This window comes from Xenopus laevis, chromosome 4L (genome assembly GCF_017654675.1).
Source record: "Xenopus laevis strain J_2021 chromosome 4L, Xenopus_laevis_v10.1, whole genome shotgun sequence".
NCBI classification, from domain to species: domain Eukaryota; kingdom Metazoa; phylum Chordata; class Amphibia; order Anura; family Pipidae; genus Xenopus; species Xenopus laevis.
Genome location: NC_054377.1, coordinates 92,311,680 through 92,334,959, shown reverse-complemented (window position 1 = coordinate 92,334,959; position 23,280 = coordinate 92,311,680). Strand labels below are relative to the sequence as shown.

Genomic DNA, 23,280 nt, shown 5'->3' with positions numbered 1-23,280 from the left:
CCGACCTCTGCCACTTTCTTATGTGACACGGGGCTCCGCCTGCTCCTCGCTTAAGGCGGCGATAACATGACGCGAATTCAGTAACCTTGAGCCGGAACGAGCGCCGCCTTAAAAGGAGGCGTGGCCAAAAAGGAAAGAATATTTTGCGGTTTCACTGCGGCCTATGTGAACTACGCGCAAATGTGAAGCAACGAGTTACTTTACCGGGCAATTGGCCAATGACATGGATTTCCCCTGACGATGTCCTAAAATGCTTTCCGTAGGCCAAATCTGCCTACAGTCCTTTGTCTAAGTTGCCCGTCCTTCTTCCCATAACTTTACTCAAACAAAACCTACAGTGGCCGCTAGGGGCGCAATCGGGTCTAAAATAAAGTATGGGGAGTCTAGTTAAGCTGCTTGTGAGAGTGCAGAGGTCTGTGCCCGGAGCAGTGTGGGCTGTGAGGAGGCTCAGCTCGGAAGCCGGAGGCAAAGAAGTAAATGCTACCCGACTACATGGAAGCAATGAGGGTGAGTGTATTAGCAACACACGTCATTGGCTCTCATTGTACACTGTGACTTTCATGCATGATACAGTAACAACCCGGCTTCCGTATTTTCTTTAACGAGCTGTGTGTTTCTTGTCAATACACTTTCATCCCACTTGCTACGTGTGGCATGCTGGGATTTCTAACCCTATAACAACATGTTTTCAAGTCCTGCTAGAAATGTATATATTGTGGGGGCGGAGCCAACGCTCGATGCGACAGGAGGCTAACTAAAGAGCTCCGTGCAGGGGAACTTTCATAAAGCAGGTTTGAGAGCCACTAGCTGCCATACAAAGCCGGTGAACTACCGATATCTACCCGCTGATCATGGGGAAACTCCGGAAGAAACCGTCACCGCAAAAAATGACGGCATTCTACCCCAAATCGGGACCGCAGCTGGAAGCTGGCCTGTCCTCCCAAGATGGCGGCGGCTATGGGGACAGCAGCCCCACGCGCACGGATGACGAGGCAAGTACAATAGTACAAACACAGATGAGCGCTAGTTCCCCACAAACCATAACGCTCCCCATTCTTAAAAGCCTACTTACCACGCTCCGCACTGACCTCCAGGCAGACTTGAGAGGGGCGATTGCAGAGCTCCACAGGGAGGTCCAACAAATAGGTGACCGCACTAATCACCTAGAAAACAAAATGGCAGAGCTAGTGAGCTCACACAATGAACTTATAGACTCAAACACAGCATTAGAATCAGAGCTGCACCATATAAGTGACAAAATGGCGGACATAGAGGACAGGCATAGGAGAAATAATATAAGGCTGCGAGGGATCTCTGAACAAGTAAAAATGGAGGAACTACATCAGTATCTTCATGATATGCTCCAAGAAATCTTCCCTGAAGAAAACACTGACCTCCTCCTCATTGACAGAGCCCATAGATTGCCAAAAAACAGAAATGCCCCTCCCGACACTCCCAGGGAGGTGATACTGAGAATGCATTTCTTCCATATTAAAGAACTTACGCTAAAGGCATTCCGGGACAAGCAAGCAATTCCCGAAAAATACTCCATGCTACAATGCTACCCTGACCTCTCGGCACATACTATGAAGAGGCGTAAAGACTTTAATGTCACAACAGCAGCCCTGAGAGAAGCTGGGATCCCATACAGATGGCTGTTCCCAGTTAAGCTCAGAATTTTCTACAAGGACACACCTTATGTCCTGCATACCCCGCAACAGGGTATACAGCTACTGAAGCAGTGGCAACTATTGCCCCAACAAGACCTGCCACAGCGAACAGCCTCTAAACCAGCCAAAATACCGCAAGAATGGCTAGTGAACAAGCCCAGCCACCGCAGGGCCACCAACAGGCACATGTTACAAACCGACTACGATTCGGAGACTAACGCTAATACCTGAAATGTACCTGCAAGTCTCACCCAGTGAGTCTGATAAACAGTCAAGCTAAACTCTTCAAACCTGACTGCAACAACACCAACCGTCAATCAATCCCCCCTGACGAACACTCTTATGGAAAGTACTACCCCCCCACCCATGGCTTCTGATGTGGAGATACCCAACATTATAAACTATACCTTCCCACCGAGTAAAGCCACCCTAGGCAATGCCACATGCTGCATTGCTGTAAATATGTTGATCTGTTCAAATGTTTTGAATTGGATGTTTATAACTCTACCTTTTCTCTCTATCTTTCACACCTCTTCTCTCCCCACCACCGTTCCCCCTCTCCCAAACAAGGTGCCAACTGCTGCTGCTTTGTCCACACCGATGCACTGCAAGGGAACAAGCAACAGATCGCAAAGGAGGACAGCCCTATCACAGCGACCGCCAATCTCTCACGAGTCACGAACTGTAAGTAATACAAAACAGCACCACACCCCCTGCAACTCACAATGGCAGTCTCAATAACAACTGTAAATGTTAATGGGCTTAATAGCCCGAACAAAAGGTCCCAATTACTGACTTGGGCCAAACAGGAGAAAATTACAATCCTCTGCCTGCAGGAAACACATCTTAAAGCAGGACACCCCACTAAACTTGAGTGCAAACAGTACCCACTACAAATATTTGCAAGCAGCAACACAAAAAAAAGGGGAGTTGCTATCTGGTTCCACTCCACAATTTCCCCTCGGATAATAAAACAACAAACTGATCCACAGGGCAGATATGCTATAGCTGTAATAGAAATGCAAGGCCGTACCTACACCATTGCCTCAGTTTATGCACCAACGGCGAAACAATCCTCCTTCTATCGCACCTTTTTTAGAACCTTAAACAAACTCAAACAAGGCAACATTATTGTAACAGGAGACTTTAATGTACCACTGTCGCAAGATTGGGACACCAGAGCAGAGAAAATTCAAAAACCTAGACAAGAGACCCTCACCCACGCAACTAATCTGAAAAACCTTCTAAATTATCACAACCTATTTGATGCCTGGAGAGCTTACCACCCCGCAGAAAGGGATTTCACCCATTATTCACATCCCCATGCAAAATACTCCAGAATAGACTACGTGTTTACGGATAAAGACTCTCTCCAACACATTACGCAGACACAGATTGGAGTAATAACTTGGTCTGACCATGCACCAGTCACCATCAATTACAAGATAAACAACACTGCCTTACCCTCCACATACTGGAGGCTTAACGAATCTTTGCTCCTCAATAATGAAGTCATCCAGCAATGTACCCAAATGTTGCAAGAATACTTCACTCTCAACGCCACTAATGACATCTCAGAAACCACTCTTTGGTGTGCACACAAACCAGTAATTCGGGGATGCCTAATAAAATATGGATCCAGGATCAAAAGACTAAGGGAAAAAAACCGACGAGAACTGCTCCAGCAACTGCTTGACTTGGAAACGCGTAACAAAATTCAACCTAATAAACAAATAACTAAAACGATCAGAGAAACTAGAAATAAACTGCACGAACTGGACCTAATCAAACGTAACTATCAATTGCAACGACTAAAACTATCCCACTACACGAAAGGAAACAAGGCATCCAAGCTACTAGCTAACACCCTAAAAAGGAAACAACAGAACCACACTATAGACCACATACTGGATAGAAACAACAATAAAATAACTAACCCTAAAGATATAGCAGATAAATTTGCAGAATTCTATGCATCCCTGTACAATCTAGCACGAGACAAAGACACCCCGCAACCATCTCAGCAAAGTATCAATGCATTCTTAACAAAAGCAAGGCTTCCACAAATAACTCCAGAACAATTGCATTTACTAAACTCACCCATTATTGCACAAGAAATACAAGAAGCAATAAACACCACCCCATCAGGTAAAGCACCAGGACCAGACGGACTCACAACTGCCTACTACAAACGGTTTCAGGCAATGCTGGTCCCTCAACTAACCCGACTATTTAACCATATCCACAGCCAAGGTACACTGCCAGAAGAAATGCTGACGGCTACCATATCTACCATTCCCAAACCAGGCAAGCCTACAAATCAATGTGCCAACTTCCGACCGATCTCACTACTCAACGGTGACACAAAGTTATATGCAAAGGTGTTCGCAAACCGGCTAAAAGTCATACTACCACACATAATACATAATGATCAGTCGGGCTTCACGTCAGGACGCCAAGGTACAGACAATACCAGGAAAATCCTATCCCTCATAGAAAAAGTCACACACCAAAAGACACCAACCCTGCTATTAGCGTTAGATGCAGAAAAAGCCTTTGACAGGGTACATTGGTTGTATATGGAAAAAACACTTCAAGCATTCGGTTTTCAAGGACATATTCTCCACGCGATACTAGCATTGTACTCAAAACCGTCAGCCCAAGTCAACAATATGGGATTTCTATCGCAACGCTTCTATATCACAAATGGAACGAGACAGGGCTGCCCATTATCCCAACTGATCTTCAACCTGATTTTGGAACCTCTAGCCAAAACAATTAGAGACTTACCAGACATCACAGGAATTGTTATTGGAAAAGTGGAGTACAAACTAGCATTATTTGCAGATGACATCTTGCTAACGCTCACAGACCCAGAAAAATCACTTCGACACTTGACTCAAATCCTATCAATTTACAGCCAAGTCTCTTACTACAAACTAAATATAACCAAAACACAAGCTTTAGCGCTGAATGTCCCTAAACACGTAAAGGAACTACTACGAGAAACTTACCCTTTCCAATGGCGGAAAGACACAATTACCTACTTGGGAACGGAACTAGGCAACTCAATAGCAAAAACCTACACCAACAACTTTCCAAAAACCCTGAGAGAAATTCAAGTACAGTTGGACAAGTGGAAGCCACTATACCTGTCTTGGATGGGTCGCATAGCCGCAGTTAAAATGATGTCACTGCCCAAACTACTATACCTCTTCCGAACCCTCCCGATAGAAATCCCCAAATCTTTCCTCCAACAGGCCCAAAGAACACTAGACACATTTATATGGGGGGGAAAGAGACCGAGAATCAAACGATGCCTAATGCAACTCAGACAACAAGAAGGAGGTTTCGGAGTTCCAAGTATAGAATACTATTATAAGGCGTCAATACTGGAACAACTCACACTTTGGAACCTCCCACCAAACCACAAACAGTGGCTAGAAATTGAACAACAACAACTATACCCGTATACACTTCAGCAATTAGTATGGACCAAAACAATGCCGCAAATCACAAAATCCAACACCCTATACCATACAACAAAAACAGCCCTGAAGATATGGAACCAAGTTAAAACCAATAGTCATATCCATGCATTTCCAGCGAGAAACTCTCCCATCAGGATTTTGGAAACCGAAATTGAAGACCTCTCCTTAAAAAATTGGGAAGCATCAGGAATTACAACACTATCCCATCTTCTCGCCAATGATATTTTAAAATCATTTTCAGATCTGCAGCTGGAATTTAATTTGCCCAAACAAGACTTCTACAAATACCTGCAATTAAGACACTACCTAAATCCATATATAAGTAGCCTATCGAGACCACAAACGCGCTTTGAGCAACTGTGCTTCCTCAGAGCAGGTAAAAAGAAGGCCCTATCCAATGTCTACAAACTGATTCTACCAGACTTAAGTGAAACAAAACCACTGCACATCCAACATTGGGAAAGGAACCTCCATTTCGAACTCACAATGACACAATGGACCAGCTTAACGACTATAGCTTCTAAATACACCAAGTGTACCAACCATATAGAGAACAACAAGAAAATAATCTACAGATGGTACAAAACACCATCGGTACTCTGCAAAATGTTCCCAAACGTATCTGACAGATGTTGGCGCTGTAACACAGCCAAAGGCGATATGCTGCACATCTGGTGGTCATGTCACGTATTAAAACCCTTTTGGCACGAAGTAAATCGGCTACTATCGGAAATCTTCGACACAACAATACACTTACAACCAGAAATGGCATTGCTGAATCATGGACTGGACAACATAGCACAACCAAGCAGAAAACTATTCTTCCACATACTAACAGCAGCTTGACTATTGATACCGCGACATTGGAAATCCACTGAAATTCCAAACAAGACACATCTAATTAATCTTATTGACTCCAATCTTGTATACGAAAGATTCGCTGCGACAACCTCTAAACAAGTGTTAACAGACCAACTTACCCACGAACTATGGAAACAATGGAAACTGAAATCTCACATCTGACATAACTTGGATAACGAAGACCCTCCAAAATAACTCAAAATCAGCATAGAGTAATAATCCTCAGCAGTTGCATATCCCTCCATACAGATGACAATCTACGGTACCCTTCCTTCCTCCCCTCCTCCCCCCCCTTTCTCCTTCCCCCCCATTCACTACTCACCTTCTGAGACTCACCACTCCTCTTTTTCTTTCTTCTTTCTCTCTCTTGATTATTTTCTGCAAAACAATAAAAATTGTCAAATTGAAAAAAAAGAAATGTATATATTGTAGAATTGTATATTTAATGTGTATTTAAATGTGCACTTTACTCTGATTTTATTAAGTGTCTAAAGACAGAAGGGCAGCCACATGCAGGAGCACATTTATTTAGCCCAGAGAGATCACAACACGAGCAAGAATGAAATGTATTTCCATTGTAATACTACTCAGTCATAGTTGCCCTATCACGACTATAAACCTACATGGAAGCACTGTGCACAGCTAAAAACTGAGTTGCAAATTGCCCTGACTGCATCTGTCTGAAGAGTGCAGTTTTTTTTTTAATTCTATTGCAAAAATTATGGGCTGTTTTTTGTTTTTTTTAAAGTTTATTTTTATCAACAGTTTCAATAAACATACGTAAGTATAAGATTGTCTTACATTGATCCACATTGAATATATATAGTTACAATCTAGCACTACACGGCAGACTAAATACTTGCAGGAAACACTTCAGCATGGCCTACAACTATATGCTGTTTCATAGTTATATGTATCAGAAAGTTTGGTTTTTATGACCTCCTTCTTTTTGGTTTATAATTTGTGCCATATGATGTAAGCATTTTTTTTTTTGGAACATCACCTTTGCCCTTTATGTTACATGAGGACTGTTTTATGTTCCATGGATTTAATCATTTTTGTTTTTTAGGAATTGCAGAAATTGTCATGTCCAGACCTCATGCCCGGAACTCACTGGGAAAAGTGTTTGTCAGTGAGGTAAAGTTACCAGCAGTAATCAAGTCTGTGCCCTTAAAAACATTTATGTATGGTTCTGTTGGCTCATTAAATGATCCAGAGTAAAACCAGTAACACAGTAAAGCTGGCCATAGACTCAAAGATCCGATCATAAGAATCATCGTACAATCTGACTTTCCCATCTCCCGACCTGCCACTAACCATTCTAATCAAATAAAGTACAAAAGAAAAGATCAGCCGATGTTCTGCCCCTGACAGCAATCGTAAGAAAGTTATGTCTGACCAAAGCTAGTGACAGTCTCCCTCTGAAAATCGTACGATCGGTAATACACGCAAAGATATTATTGGCAGCCGACAGAAATCTTTTAACCTGTCCAATTGACCAAAAATTTGTCCACCGGACAAAAAATGTTGGGACTCCACACACAGTCCGAAATTCGAGGATTCATACGACCAGATCTTTGCATTTATGGCCAGCTTAACAGTAACACATTTCACCCCATTGGAAACACCTGAAACAATATAACTTTGAAAAAGTTCCTTGAAGTGAACTTTTAGTATGTTACAGAATGGCCCGTTATTCATCTTCTGCCTCTTTCTAGCTTTCAAATGGGGATCAGTGGCCCAAGCAGCCAAAAAACTATGCTTTTCGATGCTATAGTGTTATTACTTATCTTTATATTCAGTCTCTCCTATTCATATTCCAGTCTTGCATGCAAACCTTTGGTTGGCTGCTAGGGTCATTTGACACATTTCCAAACTGGAGAGTTGCTGAACAAAAAGCTGCATCATTTAAAAACCACAACATACCGGTAATAAAAAATGAAGACCAACTGCAAATTGTCTCAGTATAAAAACTGTATACATTATGCTAAAAGTTAATTTAAAGTTGATAAGATCAGCAAATGAGCAGATCTCTGGGTATAAATTTTGCACTTGGGCCCACCATAATGTAGTTACACCTCTGTAGAAACCCTTCTACAATTTCTGTATGCACACACCTTCAATTAGTCCTTAAGATCGATGGCAAGGCCATTTCCCCACCTGCCCAGTAATTTGGGGTTTCAATCTCCTTTAATATTTACTTGGCTGATAGAGCAGATCAGTATAATTTTAAATTAATCTCCCCTTCTGCCTCTGGGCCAATTGATTAAATAACTTAAAATGTAGTCATGAGGATTGCTCAGACAAAACCTTGAATGGTATGCCTTTAACAGTGTAGTGCCTCACAGGAGATTAGGAATTAGATGACGAACATGCTATAACCTCTGTTGTCAGTAATTGAATATGCCTCTATATGCTAAACTTAATTTTTACTTATCTGTATGCCATCTATATCCTTGTGTTATACATATATAGAACATTTATTGTATCCCTAATTTGCGTTTATTCTAGTTCTTTGATACTGTTGACAGTCTTCGCCATGACTCCAGTGTCCGTGTAGTGGTTGTTAAAAGTAGCACACGTGGCATATTCTGTGCTGGTAAGTGACAAAGGAGGGATCTAGCCCCACATGCCCAATTCTTTAGGCATTCTAACCATCATCCTAGAGGACACATCACATGTAGAATAGAACCATTTCCATTCAGTTGCTTGGCTCGTGAGGTGCTAGAGATAGAATGCGTATTCTTTACCCATCTGTTAATCTAGCAGCTCAAGTAAAATGTCCTATTTTATGAGGCGGTCAGGGCCTAGCAGCTCAAATAGGTTTGAGTCAGGACCACGGAGGAAGCTGGGTGCAGACTTGACAGGAAACAGTCCAATTTGTGATACACAAGGGGTTAATCTAAACATGTCGGTATTCAGGCAAGAAGTCAGGGCAGGCAGGGATCAGTGTAGTCAGGAGTCAAAGCAGGAAACAGTCATATAACAATTATAGAAAACAGGAACTCTCAGTGGAAGAATCTATATTTGGGCAATGAACTTGAGTCTCTAGCATCTTTTTATTTAAAACTTTCGCACAAAACCGCAGTGCAATGACATCATGTGTCGGCACAACATTGTGACGTTACAGGAATGGGTCCCGTCATCTTGGATTTGCCGCCAGAGCTCTCACTCTGGCAGCGACTATTTATCAAAGGTGCCCTTTAAATTCATAGAAATACTTTGAATTTTTTGGTGTTACTGATTCTTTGATTTTGCCTTAAATACTTTGTTAATTATTACTTTGGAAAAAAAGTGAATCATTCTTAGAACGTACAAAGTAACATGCAGAATGTTATTTATTGAACAAATAAAGCTAGAGTCCAGCTCAGGAAAGTTATACCTTTATACACAGTATTTCAGGGTTATTTGCTTTGGTTTTTGTGTTGATCAGTTTGTGATTTCTTTACAGTATATCTTTTATAAATAAAAATGCAAGCTTTTTATATGCCAATGTAAGAGTAGCCGATTTTGACTATGGAAACTGGAGATATACAGAAGAACATTCACCAACCAACAACAAAGTTGTAACTTTCATGTTCATCTTCCAAATACTTTTTTTAAGTTAAGTAGTTTTGCAAAAATAACTTTTTCAGTTGGTTTACACACACACACACACACACACACACACACACACACACACACACACACACACACACACACACGCACAAACTGTATGCAAAGACAGAACATCAGAACATATCAGAAACTGCATTATTTTTCAAAACTTGTTATCTTGCGTCTTTGTTCAGATATGATGTAGCAGCCAAGTAGGGGGAAGTTAAATAGACACAAAACCCAGCTTTTACTTCACACATGGTGATTGTCCAGTCAGAGTCTAGTAGCTCCACTGCTTCTCTCTGTTTGTTCTTACCAACAGGAGCTGATTTGAAGGAGAGGGCAGAGATGGACAATGCGGAAGCCTCACTCTTTGTGCAGCAGCTAAGAAAACTTATGAGTGAGATTGGTGAGTGATGTGGGCTAAATTGAGTACATATTGAATTCAGGTCTTATTCATTGTGTACATTAAACATAGTAAGTTAGGTTGAAAAAAGACACATGTCCATTAAGTTCAACCTTTTGACTTTTTTTTTAACCTGCCTAACTGCTAATTGATCCAGAGGAAGGCTGAAAACCCCATCTGAAGCCTCTCCAATTTGGCTTAGAGGTGGAAAAATTCCTTCCTGACTCCAAAATGGCAACCGGACTAGTCCCTGGATCAACTTGTACTATGAGCTATCTTCCATAACTCTGTATTCTCTCACTTGCTAAAAAGCCATCTAACCCATTATAAAGCTATCTAATGTATCAGCCTGTACTACTGATTCAGGGAGAGAATTCCACATCTCACAGCTCTCACTGTAAAAAAACCCTCTGAATATTTAGGCGGAACCTCTTTTCTTCTAATCGGAATGGATGACCTTGTGTCAGCTGAAAAGACCTACTGGTAAAAAAAAAGCAATAGTGAGATTATTATATGATCATAGCACCCCTTAAGTGTCTTATCTCCAGTGGGAACAACCCCAATTTGGCCAGTCTTTCCTCATAGCTAAAATTTTCCATACCTTTTATCAGCTTAGTTGCCCTTCTCTGTACCCTCTTTAATACAATAATGTCCTGTTTGAACACTGGAGACCAAAACTGTACGGCATCTTCTAGATGGGGCCTTACAAGTGCTCTGTACTGTGGAAGAATGGCCCCTTCTTGCTATGAATCAATGCCTTTTAATACAGCTTAAGACCTTATTTGGCTTGATGCTGCTGACTGGCATTGATTGCTACAGCCAAGTTTATTATCTACACGGACACCAAGGTCCTTTTCCATAATGGATTTGCCTAGTGCAGTCCCATTAAGAGTATAAGTGGCTTGGATATTTTTACATCCCAGGTGCATGACTTTACATTTATCAACATTGAATCTCATTTGCCACTTAGTTGCCCAGATTGCCAGTTTGTCAAGGCCCTGTAGCAAGAATGCCACATCCTGGATGGAATTAATTGGGCTGTATATTCTTGTGTCACCTGCAAACACTGATACATTACTTAAAATACCCTTCCCTAAGTCATTAATGAACAAGTTAAACAAGCAAACCCCTAAGGGACCCCACTAAGAACATTACTCCAAGTAGAGAATGTACCATCAAAAACCAGTTAAGTTTCCTATCCATGTGCAAACGACTTAATTAAGCCCAACAGATGTTTTGGCAAAATCCACATAGATCTACTGCCCCCCCCCCCCACTGCCCAGCATCTTACTTACCTCCTCATAAAAAGCAATCAGATTTGTCTGACATGCTGCTCATAATGCCTTTTCGCTAGGAGAAAATTCTGAATGTGATCCCTTAACAAGCCTTCAAATAATTTGCCAACCACAGATGTCAAACTTACTGTCTTATAATTGCCAGGCTGAGATAGTAATCCCTTTTTAAATATTAGAATGACAATCCAATAGGTAAGACACCAGATGAAAGCGAGTCTGAGACAATCAGAAATAGGGGCCGGTCTAAAACTGAACTAAGCTCTCTTAGAACCCAGGGTTGTATGCCAGCTGGCCCTGGTGCCTTGTTTACATTCAATTTTATTAAAGCTTTATGTTCTGTATCTCTCACCAGTGGATGCTTTAGGCTTATTCTGTTATTCGTTTTCCTGAACATAAAGTTTTTAATGAATATGTTATGGCAAATTGGTGTTCTCCTCAGGCTGTTTAAGCTGGGTGCTCTACCTGGTATTTTGTACATCTCTTAGCACCTTAAAACCTGCCCCATTCCTGCATTTTTCCTTATTTGTCTTACTAGAACCAAGAGGTCTTAATTGTTAAAAACTAGATTTCAGTTAGGGGGTGACTTGCTGTTTTTTCTCTCCTGTAGAATATTTTTCTGGGTTTGCTTTCCCTCGATTCAGTGGCCCAAAAAAAGTTTAGAAAAAAGGGATTTGACTGAATGTGCCAATATATCATCTAAGGATCCATTCATGGTTCAATATTCTACTAAATGACCTGCATATCCGCATTGAGAGTTATTGCATTATTAAGTAGCATCCATATACAGTAACATAGTAAATTAGGTTGAAAAAAAGTCACACATCCATCAAGTTCAATTTTGTATGACTATAAAACCTGCCTAACTGCTAATAGATCTAGACTTTCTAGAGGATATAACAGGGATAGCGCTGAAATCTAATTGGTAAATCTCCTAAAGTAGATAACTGTACTCCATAGTAATGTATCCTTCAAGAGATGACAAGAGAAAAATAGAGTTCACTTAATCCCATTTATTTATTATGTGAAAGATAACTCGGCAGATATGAACAAAGAATTGGGCTCATTGATTGCACTTCTCACATTTTATTCAGCGGCACTTCCAATGCCCACTATTGCTGCAGTGGATGGATTTGCTCTGGGTGGTGGACTGGAATTGGCTCTTGCTTGTGATCTGAGGATAGCTGGTAAGTAATAGTCACTTTCCAAATTCAAACCTTACATTAGGGCTAATAAATCGCTAGCCAAAACTTGCTATATATATATATATAGGTCTTGGAATCTTTTGACATCTTATGATGATATCTGACAAATGTTGCTAATTTTTATGTAAAAAAAAAACTGTGGAGAAGACTAATAGATATCATATATATTACTTGCCTTACACAAGATTAGTTGGGTCCAGTCTTGCTGTTTTTGATTGAGGCACCTATATCACATGGTGCTTAATGCCATATGCAGACTGCCTTTATAGTACATGTACTTTAGCCCTTATGGGTCTACTTGTCTAAGAACAAACATAATATCTTAGCCACTAATTTCCTCACCTGCTTCCAGGCAGAGAAACAAAAGTTAATTGTGCTTGTTGTGGGGCATGGCATGAGGGCCATAGTTTACTTCTGATCTAGAGCATTGCTCTTCGGATCTTTCTAATATTTAAAATGAATATAATCAAACATTGCATGCCCATCCTTTTAATTAAATTTAGTGTCTGCTTTAAATAATTTCAGCATCTTCAGCTAAAATGGGACTGATCGAGACCACAAGAGGACTACTTCCAGGAGCAGGTATAAATCCTCCCATTCTAAAAACTTAAACAGCTTTAGAACACAATTTTAGCATGTTTTAGACCTGTTGTTGCTCTGGAGCAATAATAATCTATAATATTCCAAAATGCAATATACAGGTGAACATTATGTTTACGTTTTAAAGGAACCCTGTGATCAATAACCACCTTCCTGCAGTGGTAGAGGGGCTGCTTAGGGCATTATTATTCTTAATTAAAATACTCTGGAATTAAGGGGGACACAGGTCACCCACAATGGTGTCACCATCGTTTCTGGCCTTGTCGAGTTCTACCAGTGAGAAGTCTGCCATTTCTTTTGTTCTATTGAAAAAAAAAAAATGGAAGACCCATGCTAAAAGGGGTGGTTCGCCTTTAAGTTATCTTTTAGTATGTTATAGAATGGACAGTTCTAAGCAACCTTTCAATTGGTCTTTTTATACTTTTTGAATAATTTGCCTTCTTCTGACTTGTTCCAGCTTTCAAATGGTAGTCACTGACCCCATCTAAAAACAAATGCTCTGTACGGCTACAAATTTATTGTTATTGCTACTTTTTATTACTCATCTATTTAGGTCCTCTCCTAGTCATATTCCAGTCTCTTATTCAAATCAATGCGTGGTTGCTAGAATACCAGATTGCAACCAGATTGCTGGAACTGCAAACTGGAGAGCTGCTGAATAAAAAAAACGAAATAACTCAAATCTACAAATAATGAAAAAATTAAAACAAATTGCAAATTGTCTCAGAATATCACGCACTACATCATAATAAAAAGTGAACAACCCGTTTAAAAAGCTGTACGAGCTGCTGTTGATTTCTTTGAGAAAAATAATTTTTGATTAAAGATATTACACCTTTGGAAAATGCACAACAATAGGAGATGATAGTGGTTATTGCAGGTTTGATGATGACTAAGACAAATAATTGACCCTGATTTACTGCTGCTCAATCTGAGATAAATCAGCTCAAAGTGATATCAATATGAAATGCTGGTCAGTTATTTAGTTCACTCATTTTCATACACTGTGTTGGAATACATAGAATTTACCATGAAAGTCCCAACCCAAAACTTTAGAGGACATTGACTGCAAAGCACTGTCTCCCTATCTAAGAGATTCTTGTAACCCCTTGTTATTGATTTACTTCTGTTCTATATAACTCGATCTAAACAGGCAATCCTTTTTACTGTAGGAGGATCACAGAGACTTCCACGCCTGCTTGGAATAGGCCTTGCCAAAGAGCTTATCTTCACTGGTCGTCAGATTGATGGTACAGATGCACAGCGTATAGGGCTGGTGAATGATGCAGTGCCTCAGAACGAGGCAGGAGATGCTGCATATTTGAGAGCTTTGGAGCTGGCTCAGGAAATCCTTCCCCAGGTGAGCACTTCAGCAAGGGTTACAGACTGAGTTTATCGCTCAGTATGTATGTATTTATGTATAACTTTATTTGTAAAATGCTGTTAAGGAGCCTCAGTGCTGTGCAGTGCATAAAAGTACAATATATATCTATATATATCTATATATATATATATATATATATATATATATATCTATATATATATAGAGAGAGAGAGAGAGAGAGAGAGAGAGAGAGAGAGAGAGAGAGAGAGAGAGAGAGAGAGAGAGAGAGAGAGAGAGAGAGAGAGAGAGAGAGAGAGAGAGAGAGAGAGAGAGAGAGAGAGAGAGAGAGAGAGAGAGAGAGAGAGAGATATATAGAGAGATATAGAGAGATATATATATATATATATAGAGAGATATATATATATATATATAGAGAGATATATATATATATATATAGAGAGATATATATACATACAAGTATACACGAGGAAGACTAATCACATACTAAATATACACAGAATTCATATCAGGACAAAGAGCTTAAGTGCTATGTAGTAAGAGACATTGTGGGAAGGAGGTCTCTGTCCTTAGAGCTTACAGTGTAAGTGTCTAACTCTCTGTAAGTTAGATCTGTTGGCAGAATCACATAGCATGCAGTCAAATACACATGCCAATATATTTCTGATTAGCCTCCAGAAATACTGCCTTAATGCACAATTTTAATATATTAGTAATGTCACTTTCTAGCTACATATTCTTCAAATATGTACAGTATTTAGGAAATTAAATGGAATATCACTGATCCATTACCTAGTCCATACTCAAAATATTAGAGCACTCACCTGCTGAAGGACAGTAGATTTTAATGAGTTCCTGACTTTAGTCTCCCCTCAAAAGTAATGTTCAGTCTATGTTCTTGTCTTGAACCGTCCACTATTTCCCAATGCACCAAGAGGTAATGTTAAAAAAAGGTGAAGATGTTTCTAATGTTTTAGTAGCCAATCTTATTTTGTTACTCTGATTTGTAACAACTTGTTGTACTTTGTTAGAAGCATTCATATTATTTGTATTATGTCCTTTTAGTTGACTTTTGCTAGCATGTATATATGTAAACAGCAGTGAGTGAACACAGTAGTAGAAGCACATGACATTCACCCCTTTGTTACTGTAGAGAAAACAAAATGCTACAGAGCTGACTGGTAACCAGTCTTTATCTAATACATACAATTCTTTAACAGTTTGTTCATTAATTAGCTGATTCTATCTCTTCTATCCCTAGGCTCCAGTCGCTGTTAGAATGGCTAAGCTGGCTATGAACAGGGGCATTGAGGTAATACTTTGTTGCGGTTTCAAAAGTGTAATTCTCTTGCATCATGTAACATAATTAATTTGGGTTAAATAAAGACCAACGTTCAACCCCTCCAAATCAACCCTAGTGCACATATACACATATTTATACAGACCTATCTATACTGTTGCATATATAAACTGTATACAGTAATAACTGCAGATCACAATAGCCTGTGATATTATGGGGTAGATTTATTAAGGTCCCAATTGGAAATTCGAATTTGAATTTTCGAGTTGGATTATTAGGCAAAACTCATAAATTCAAGTTAGGAATAATTCGAGTTCGAGATTTATCATACCTGGACCCTGGGAACAATTCAAATTCGACCTTTCGCCACCTAAAACCTGCCAAGTTCATGTAGAAGTCAATGGGAGAGGTCCAGTGACCCATTTGAAGATGTTAATAGACTTCCTGACATCCACGTTTTTTTCAGAGAAAAAATTCGATTTGAATTTAGTCGAATGAGATTCGCGTTTTTGGGTTGGTAATGTACGTTCGAGTTTTAGACGTTCTAAATATACTAGAGTTGTGAGTATATTCAAATTTATTAGAGTAAAAAAAAGAATTTGAGATTCGACCTTTGATAAATGGGCCTCCCCATGTGTTTAAGAAATCATCAATTTATTTGCTTTAGTAGCCAGGGAAGGACTCTGCCTGGAATTACACAGCTTGTTATCCACAAATATCCCCAGAACCTTCTCCAATAAGGATCCCCCCACCCAATACACTACCATTTAGTGTATAACTTTTTAACATTTGTTATGTCTACCAAAATGCATAACCTTGCATTTATCAACATTGAACCTCATTTACCAGTTCACCTCCCAGTTTTCCAAATTCCATGTATTGGAAATGCCAGTAGTTTAAAGACTAAGTTCTGTACAACTAAACATAGCTTACATACAGATAAAAAATTATTGGGATTGTTTACAACTACAGAACTGTTTATTTCTATCTACACATGCTTGAAAAGCTGGTGAATGTATATGATAATGAGATTACTTTCTCTGACAGGTGGATATTGCATCTGGAATGGCCATTGAAGCAATGTGTTATGGGCAGGTATGTCACAAAACAGGTTTTCTATAATCATATAATGATGAAAAAAATTTGAAGAATTCTCCGTGTATTTTTTTTGCTAATTGTATAAGTAAAGGGAAGAAGTAAGTAGACGTTTCAATGACAATATCTATGCTATCATGAATTTTACTTTGAGTTATCTAAAAAGAATAAAAACTGTTGCATTTATGCATCTAGAAAATTAATTTGGATATTAAAATACCCAGTAAGGTGCCCTTTTGCTGGGTTTCTTGACTGAGGCCCCATCTACACTATAGAGATTGTTAAATAGAAGCAATCCAATATACCTCAGGTTGTATCCATCCACCCAGTACTCACTGCAGCCCCACCTTCTGACTTCTAGCTGTGCTTCTTACTAGACGGATTTCATGCCCCTACAGGTCATTCCCACTAAGGATCGACAGGAAGGAATGTCAGCATTTCGGGAGAAACGCCAGCCACATTACACTGGTGAATGATGCCAGGAGATTTCATGAAATCCTTTCTGCACAAAAGAAAACAAACTACAGGAACTTTGCCTTTTATATCCAGAAATCATTTAATATATGTATTGATCAAAAAAGTAAACTGCTTTATTAAAAACAAACTGATATCAGGTCTGTGTTCTGGTTAATGTGCATCAATTGTCTCTTTGCAGACTTGGCTATGCTCTGAATGCTTTACACAGTGACATCTTGTATATTGACAGATGCAAATATAAACTGCCACCAAAGCTAAAAAGTTAGGAATAATGTATTTTATGCACATTTATGCCTCTGGTACAGGTGGCAAAAATAGTAATTACAGTCTATGTTGCAGTTGAGATAAAGATGTCAAACAAGTTACCTTACATTGCACACATTCCTTACGAAGTTTTCTAATGCTGGTAAGGCATTTAAAGATTCATTACTGAATATTGTAGCTAAAGTACTTTTTTAAGATCCGACAACACCTTTATCCCATGACATTTTCAAATGCTTGGTTAAAAAGAAATACACCATGCCAAATAGAGCCCTCCTCCTCCTGTAATTGTTTTCCACAACCCACCTTGGTCACATACAGTAGCTTTTCCTGCACAGGGAAAGTAACGATATAGCATATGTATGTATCCAAAAAAGAGTTTATTCATACACACAGAACATTTATTTTGTGCATATTTTTATGTATTAATGAATGGTAGCTGCTACCTTACATGCCCTTGTTTCAGTAAAGCTGGCCATAGACGCAAAGATCCGATCGTACAAATCATCGTACGATCGGACTTCCCCATCTCCAGACCTGCCACTAACCATTCAGATCAAATAAAGTAGTAAAATAACAGATCAGCGATGTTCTGTCCCTGACAGCAATTGTACGAAAGTTATGTCCAACCAAAGCTGGTGACCGTCTCCCACTGAAAATCGTCCAATCGGCAATACATGCAGAGATATTATCGGCAGCCAACAGAAATCTTTTAACCTGTCCGATCGACCAAACGACTGATCTCCTCCGGACGAAAAATGTCGGGACTCTCCACACACGTTCCGAAAATCATATGAATCCTCGAGTCCTTAAACCAGCTTAAGTTATCAAGTGGCTAATTCTATGCAACTTTTCAGTTGGCCTTCATTTTGTCTTTTTATAGATTTTTTTTATTTAGTTTTCATAACAAAAAATAAAGAAAAACGAACATAAAGGAGTTTGGAGGTACATAAATGTCAATTCCATTTGTCGATACATTTTTAGCATTTACTGGAAATAATCCAAATAGTAATTTTTTTCATTGCAGTCGCCAAATAAAATAAAAGTTAGTACAACAGTATTTCCCACAATCATATTTTAAGAATACTTAACAACTCGTAAGTAGCATCCGATTAATTTGATGACTCCAGGGGGGTGATCAAGGATTCTGCTCTCGTGGTCGGTGAAGATTTTGGATATATTGACCTGTTTCTTGCATAATGATGTTAATAGATAGTAATTCCGTATCATACCATGCTGTGTGTCTAAATGCATAAATAGTGGTAATATGTGTAGGAAGTAAAGCCATATAACTCATCCAGATTGAGAAAAAATGTCTGTGTATTGTTCTTTATTTGTCGTAGATTACAACCAATCCATATGGAACATATGGTGAAATTTTTGTTTAACTAGTGAGAGTGGGGGTGAAGATAAAGGATGGTTTTTCTGGTCTTTTTTTTTTTAATAGTTTTTAAATTACAGTATGTGCCTTCTTCTTCTGACTCTTTAAAGCTTTCAAATGGGGGTCACTGAACCCATCTAAAAAACGAATGCTCTATAAGGCTACACATTTATTGTTACTGATACTTAGTATTATTCATATTTCTATTCAGGCCCTCTCCTATTCATATTCCAGTCTTTTGTTCAAATCAATCAATGGTTTCTAGGCCCTAGCCACCAGATTGCAGAAATTGCAAACTGGAGAGCTGCTGAATAAAAACGTAACTCAATAACCACACATAACAACAATGCAAACTGTCAGAATTAGGGATGCACCAAATCCAGGATTTGGTTCGGGATTCGGCCTTTTTCAGCAGGATTCGGATTCGGCCGAATCCTTCTGCCAAGCTGAACCAAATTTGCATATGCAAATTAGGGGCGGGGAGGGAAATCGTGTGACTTTTTGTCACAAAACAAGGAAGTACATTTTTCCCCTTCACACCCCTAATTAGCATATGCAAATTAGGGTTTGGTTCGGAATTCGGCCGAATCTTTTGCAAAGTAGTGGATTCGGTGCATCCCTACTCAGAATATCACTGCACATTATATAAACATTAAACAACCCCTTTGATATCTCTGAAACAGAAAAAGTATGTAAATTGCAAGTAGCGGTGATTCTGGCTTGAGGCGGCTCCCCCCTTGCCGGCTTACCCATTGGGTGGGTAGGCATCCGAGGCAGGAACAACTGCACTCTTTCGCACTAGTAAAGCTGAATTTCCGGTTTCAAAACCGGAAATTCGTCTCTTAAAAGTACAGGAGCGGCTCTTTGCCGCCCCTGGAAATGTATCTGGCGATGCCGCCTGAGGCGAGCACGCCTGATTGCAAGAGTGCTTTGAAAACACCCTGAGCAATTTTACATCGCTTACATTTTCTTATCCTTTAATATATCAATTTGACAGTTACAGAATGGATTTGTTGAAAAACATAAGGGGGCAATTAATTACTGCCCCTGCCACAAGTGCAAGTTGTGCAAAACCATCATGCAAGTGTATTTGGTAAATTATTTATACAGTAAGTAGAAATACACATTGCAAGCTTACTCTGCTTAATACAGAATTCAAACATATTCCCATTAGAATAGGAAATGTGTTTGAACTAGGGTTTTTAAGAAAATCAGTTTGTTTTAGGATTTAACATCTTTTACATAGAAATGATACCTTAAAGGAACAGTAACATCAAAAAATGAAAGTGTTTTACAGTAATAAAAATATAATGCAGTGTTGCCCTGCACTGGTAAAACTGGTGTGTTATCAGCAGAGAGCAGATAAACTCCGTAGAACATAATGGTGTTATCTGTTAGGGTAGGACTACACGGACAGCGTCTGCATCCAACAGTCGTGTCGCAACAAATCAATGCTGTGACTTCATCCAACAATACATTCACTTACCTTATTTCCGTTGCATGCCGAAAACATCCGTGTAGTCCTACCCTAATCCATGATATAACCTGTGCCATATAGACTTTTTTCAATTTCCACAATTGCTCCACAGCAGCTTGTTTATATAAATAATAGTTGTGTTTCTGAAGCAAACAGATCAGTTTTACCAGTGCAGGGCAACACTGCATTATATTTTCATTACTTTAAAACACTTTAATTTTTTGGTGTTACTGTCCCTTTAAGGAGCAATCTTGCGCTAGTTTTACCTTTAATAGAAGGTTATGCACAATCATTTAGCTTAGACAAAGAGCGCCATATTTTTGCTTTACTGCACATAAACTAAAGGGAGGTTCCTTTTTGCAGATGCATTAACCATAGCTTTTTGCAAAATGGTACCACCTGTTGGCTCAAAAAAGGGCTGCATGCTTCTGTCTAATTCTATGGAAAAGGCAAAGCCAATTTACATGTATTTCTGCATATAGACAGATATCATGTTCAGTAGCGTTATTCACAGATAAAACGATAAATGTGAATAAGCTCAAAGCTAGCAATTTATTTTATCTTCTGAGCTGTGCAAGTCTTAATTCACATATCAATATGGAATCACTGGGATGTGGTACATACCTAGTTAATGAACAGCACACAGGGGGTTAAGTAAGTGCTAAATTTGCTCAGGAGCAGTAACCTATAGCAACCAATCAGCAGGTAGAATTTACCAGTCACCTGTTTAAAAGCAAACATCTTATTGGTTGCTATGGTTTACTGCTCCTGGGCAAATTTAGTGCCTTTTATTACATATGAGGGAAAGTGTTGTTTCGGTATCTTTTTTTGTCTATTAATTTGTAAATAAATACTTGGTTAGTAAGTTCCTATAGAAAATGGATACTGTACATTATTCACATAAATTCAGTAATATGCTAGTAACTCCCTTACCAATTGAACAGAATGAAACAATTCTTACTCTTACAGACATTTTCAACTGTGTTCCCATAAGTTGGCTTTTGTGCATTTCACTGCATGGGGAAATCAGAAGTTCAAGTACCTTAGATTGTACTAATTGGAGGGAACATTAAACTGTGAATGTAGATAAAACTGGACATGCAGAATTGCATATGCATTCATTGAATACGAGCCCTACGTAGTGCAGTCTCCTTAGAGAAGCCAGGGGCCATACCAATGTATGGGAACAGTTACTAACCTCCATAGATAAGGACCCTTAATTGACCAGTAACAAAAAAATTGAAAAAGATTTGTTTGTACCACTGAAACACATTTAACTTTAAAAGTCGCAAAGTCTTTATTAAGAAATAACTTACCGATTCTCAGCTTGAGCTCCTCTTCAGAAGCAGCGACAGGGCGACGACCCATCCTGCGTTGCTCGATTTCTCCTCCCTGGCTATCTCCTATAGAAGGCAGGGAGGAGAAATCAAGTGCCGCACGATGGATCGATGCCCTGTCGCTGCTTCTGAAGAGGAGCTCAAGCGGAGAATCAGTAAGTTATTTCTTAATAAAGACTCTGCGAATTTAAAGTTAAATGTGTCTTGGTGTCTTTTTTTTCGTTATGTAAAAACTAATTTTTTTTAAAAAATTTTTTTATGTTACTGGTCCTTTAAAGTATGTGATTGCATTTTCAGTGACAACTGTGCCATAATGGAAAAGGGAGGCCCATTTATCAAAGTTCGCATTTCAAATTCATGTGATTTCTTTAAAATTTGAATATATTTAAGAAAAAAATTTGAATGGCTAATATTAGATCGAATGATTTCGACCCGAAAATGTGAATCGTATTTGATTCGTGTTCAATTTGTACAAAAAAACTTGATTGTCAGGAAGGCTATTAACATCTTCAAATGGCTCAATGGACCTCTGCCATTGACTTGTACATGAACTTGACAGGTTTTAAGTGGCGAATATTCTAATTAGGACGGTTTCCATAGTCGAGGTGTGATAAATCTCACATTCAAATTTAGATTCAAATTGGGGGATTAAAATTTGAATGTGTGAATTTTGAAACTCGAAATTTCGAAAACATATATACTCCTGGCTGGAAGTGAACCCAGGACCTGTGTTGCAAGGTAGTATTGCTAACAATTGCTTACCAAGGCACAAGGTTACAGGCCTTTTATACAGATCACTTGTTATTTTTATGCAGAGTGGGTAACATAGGGGTCATTAATAATGCCCCTGGTCTCAAGTGTAAGAGCACCAATGGGCGCAAGAGCTCAATTCTAAGCAATTGGTCTTCATTATTTATTTTTTATAGGTTTATAATTATTTGCCTTTTTCTTCTGACTCTTTGCAGCTTTCAAATGGGCGTCGCTGACCCCTTCTAAAAAACAAATGCTCTGTAAGGCTACATATTTATCGTTATTGCTAATTTTTATTAGTCACCTTTCTATTCAGGTCCTCTCCTATTTATATCCCAGTGTCTTATTCAGTTTGATGCATGTTTGCTCGGGTTCATTTGGACCCTAGCCACCAGATGAATAGATGAATAAAACGCTAAATAACTTAAAAACCACAAATAATAAAAAAATGAAAACCAATTGCAAATTGCCTCAGAATATCACTCTCTAAAAGTTATCTCATAGTGAACAACCCCTTTAAAGGGGAAGGAAACCTCGTCGGCGCTAACCCCCCTCCCGTGTATTGCCCCCCCTCCCTCCTCCCCCCCTGGCCTACCCCTCCCGCTGGGCAAATGCCCCTAACTTGTTACTTACCCTTCTGCGCAGGTCCAGTCCAGGGAGTTCACAGGCGACATCTTCTTCCACGTGATCTTCTTCCTCCTTTGACCGGCGTTTTGGCGCATGCGCAGTAGGAGCATT

The 23,280-nt window shown here is 39.2% G+C and overlaps 1 protein-coding gene across 2 annotated transcripts; it reads left to right on the top strand.

The window, feature by feature from the left end:
• Positions 1-180: 180 nt before the first annotated feature.
• Positions 181-17,472, top strand: LOC108714324 (enoyl-CoA hydratase domain-containing protein 2, mitochondrial). 2 transcript variants are annotated; one of them, XM_041590472.1, is made up of 11 exons: positions 374-507; positions 2,241-2,354; positions 7,092-7,159; positions 8,534-8,621; positions 9,942-10,028; positions 12,412-12,504; positions 13,048-13,104; positions 14,295-14,482; positions 15,726-15,776; positions 16,812-16,859; positions 17,258-17,472. In XM_041590472.1, exons 3-11 carry the CDS (start codon positions 7,109-7,111, stop codon positions 17,333-17,335), a joined length of 741 nt encoding a protein of 246 aa, XP_041446406.1. In that variant the 5' UTR covers positions 374-507; positions 2,241-2,354; positions 7,092-7,108; the 3' UTR covers positions 17,336-17,472. The 2 variants fall into 2 exon arrangements, with proteins under 2 accessions (XP_018113931.1, XP_041446406.1); XM_018258442.2 differs by lacking the exon at positions 2,241-2,354 and having other exon boundaries at positions 181-507.
• Positions 17,473-23,280: the final 5,808 nt, after the last annotated feature.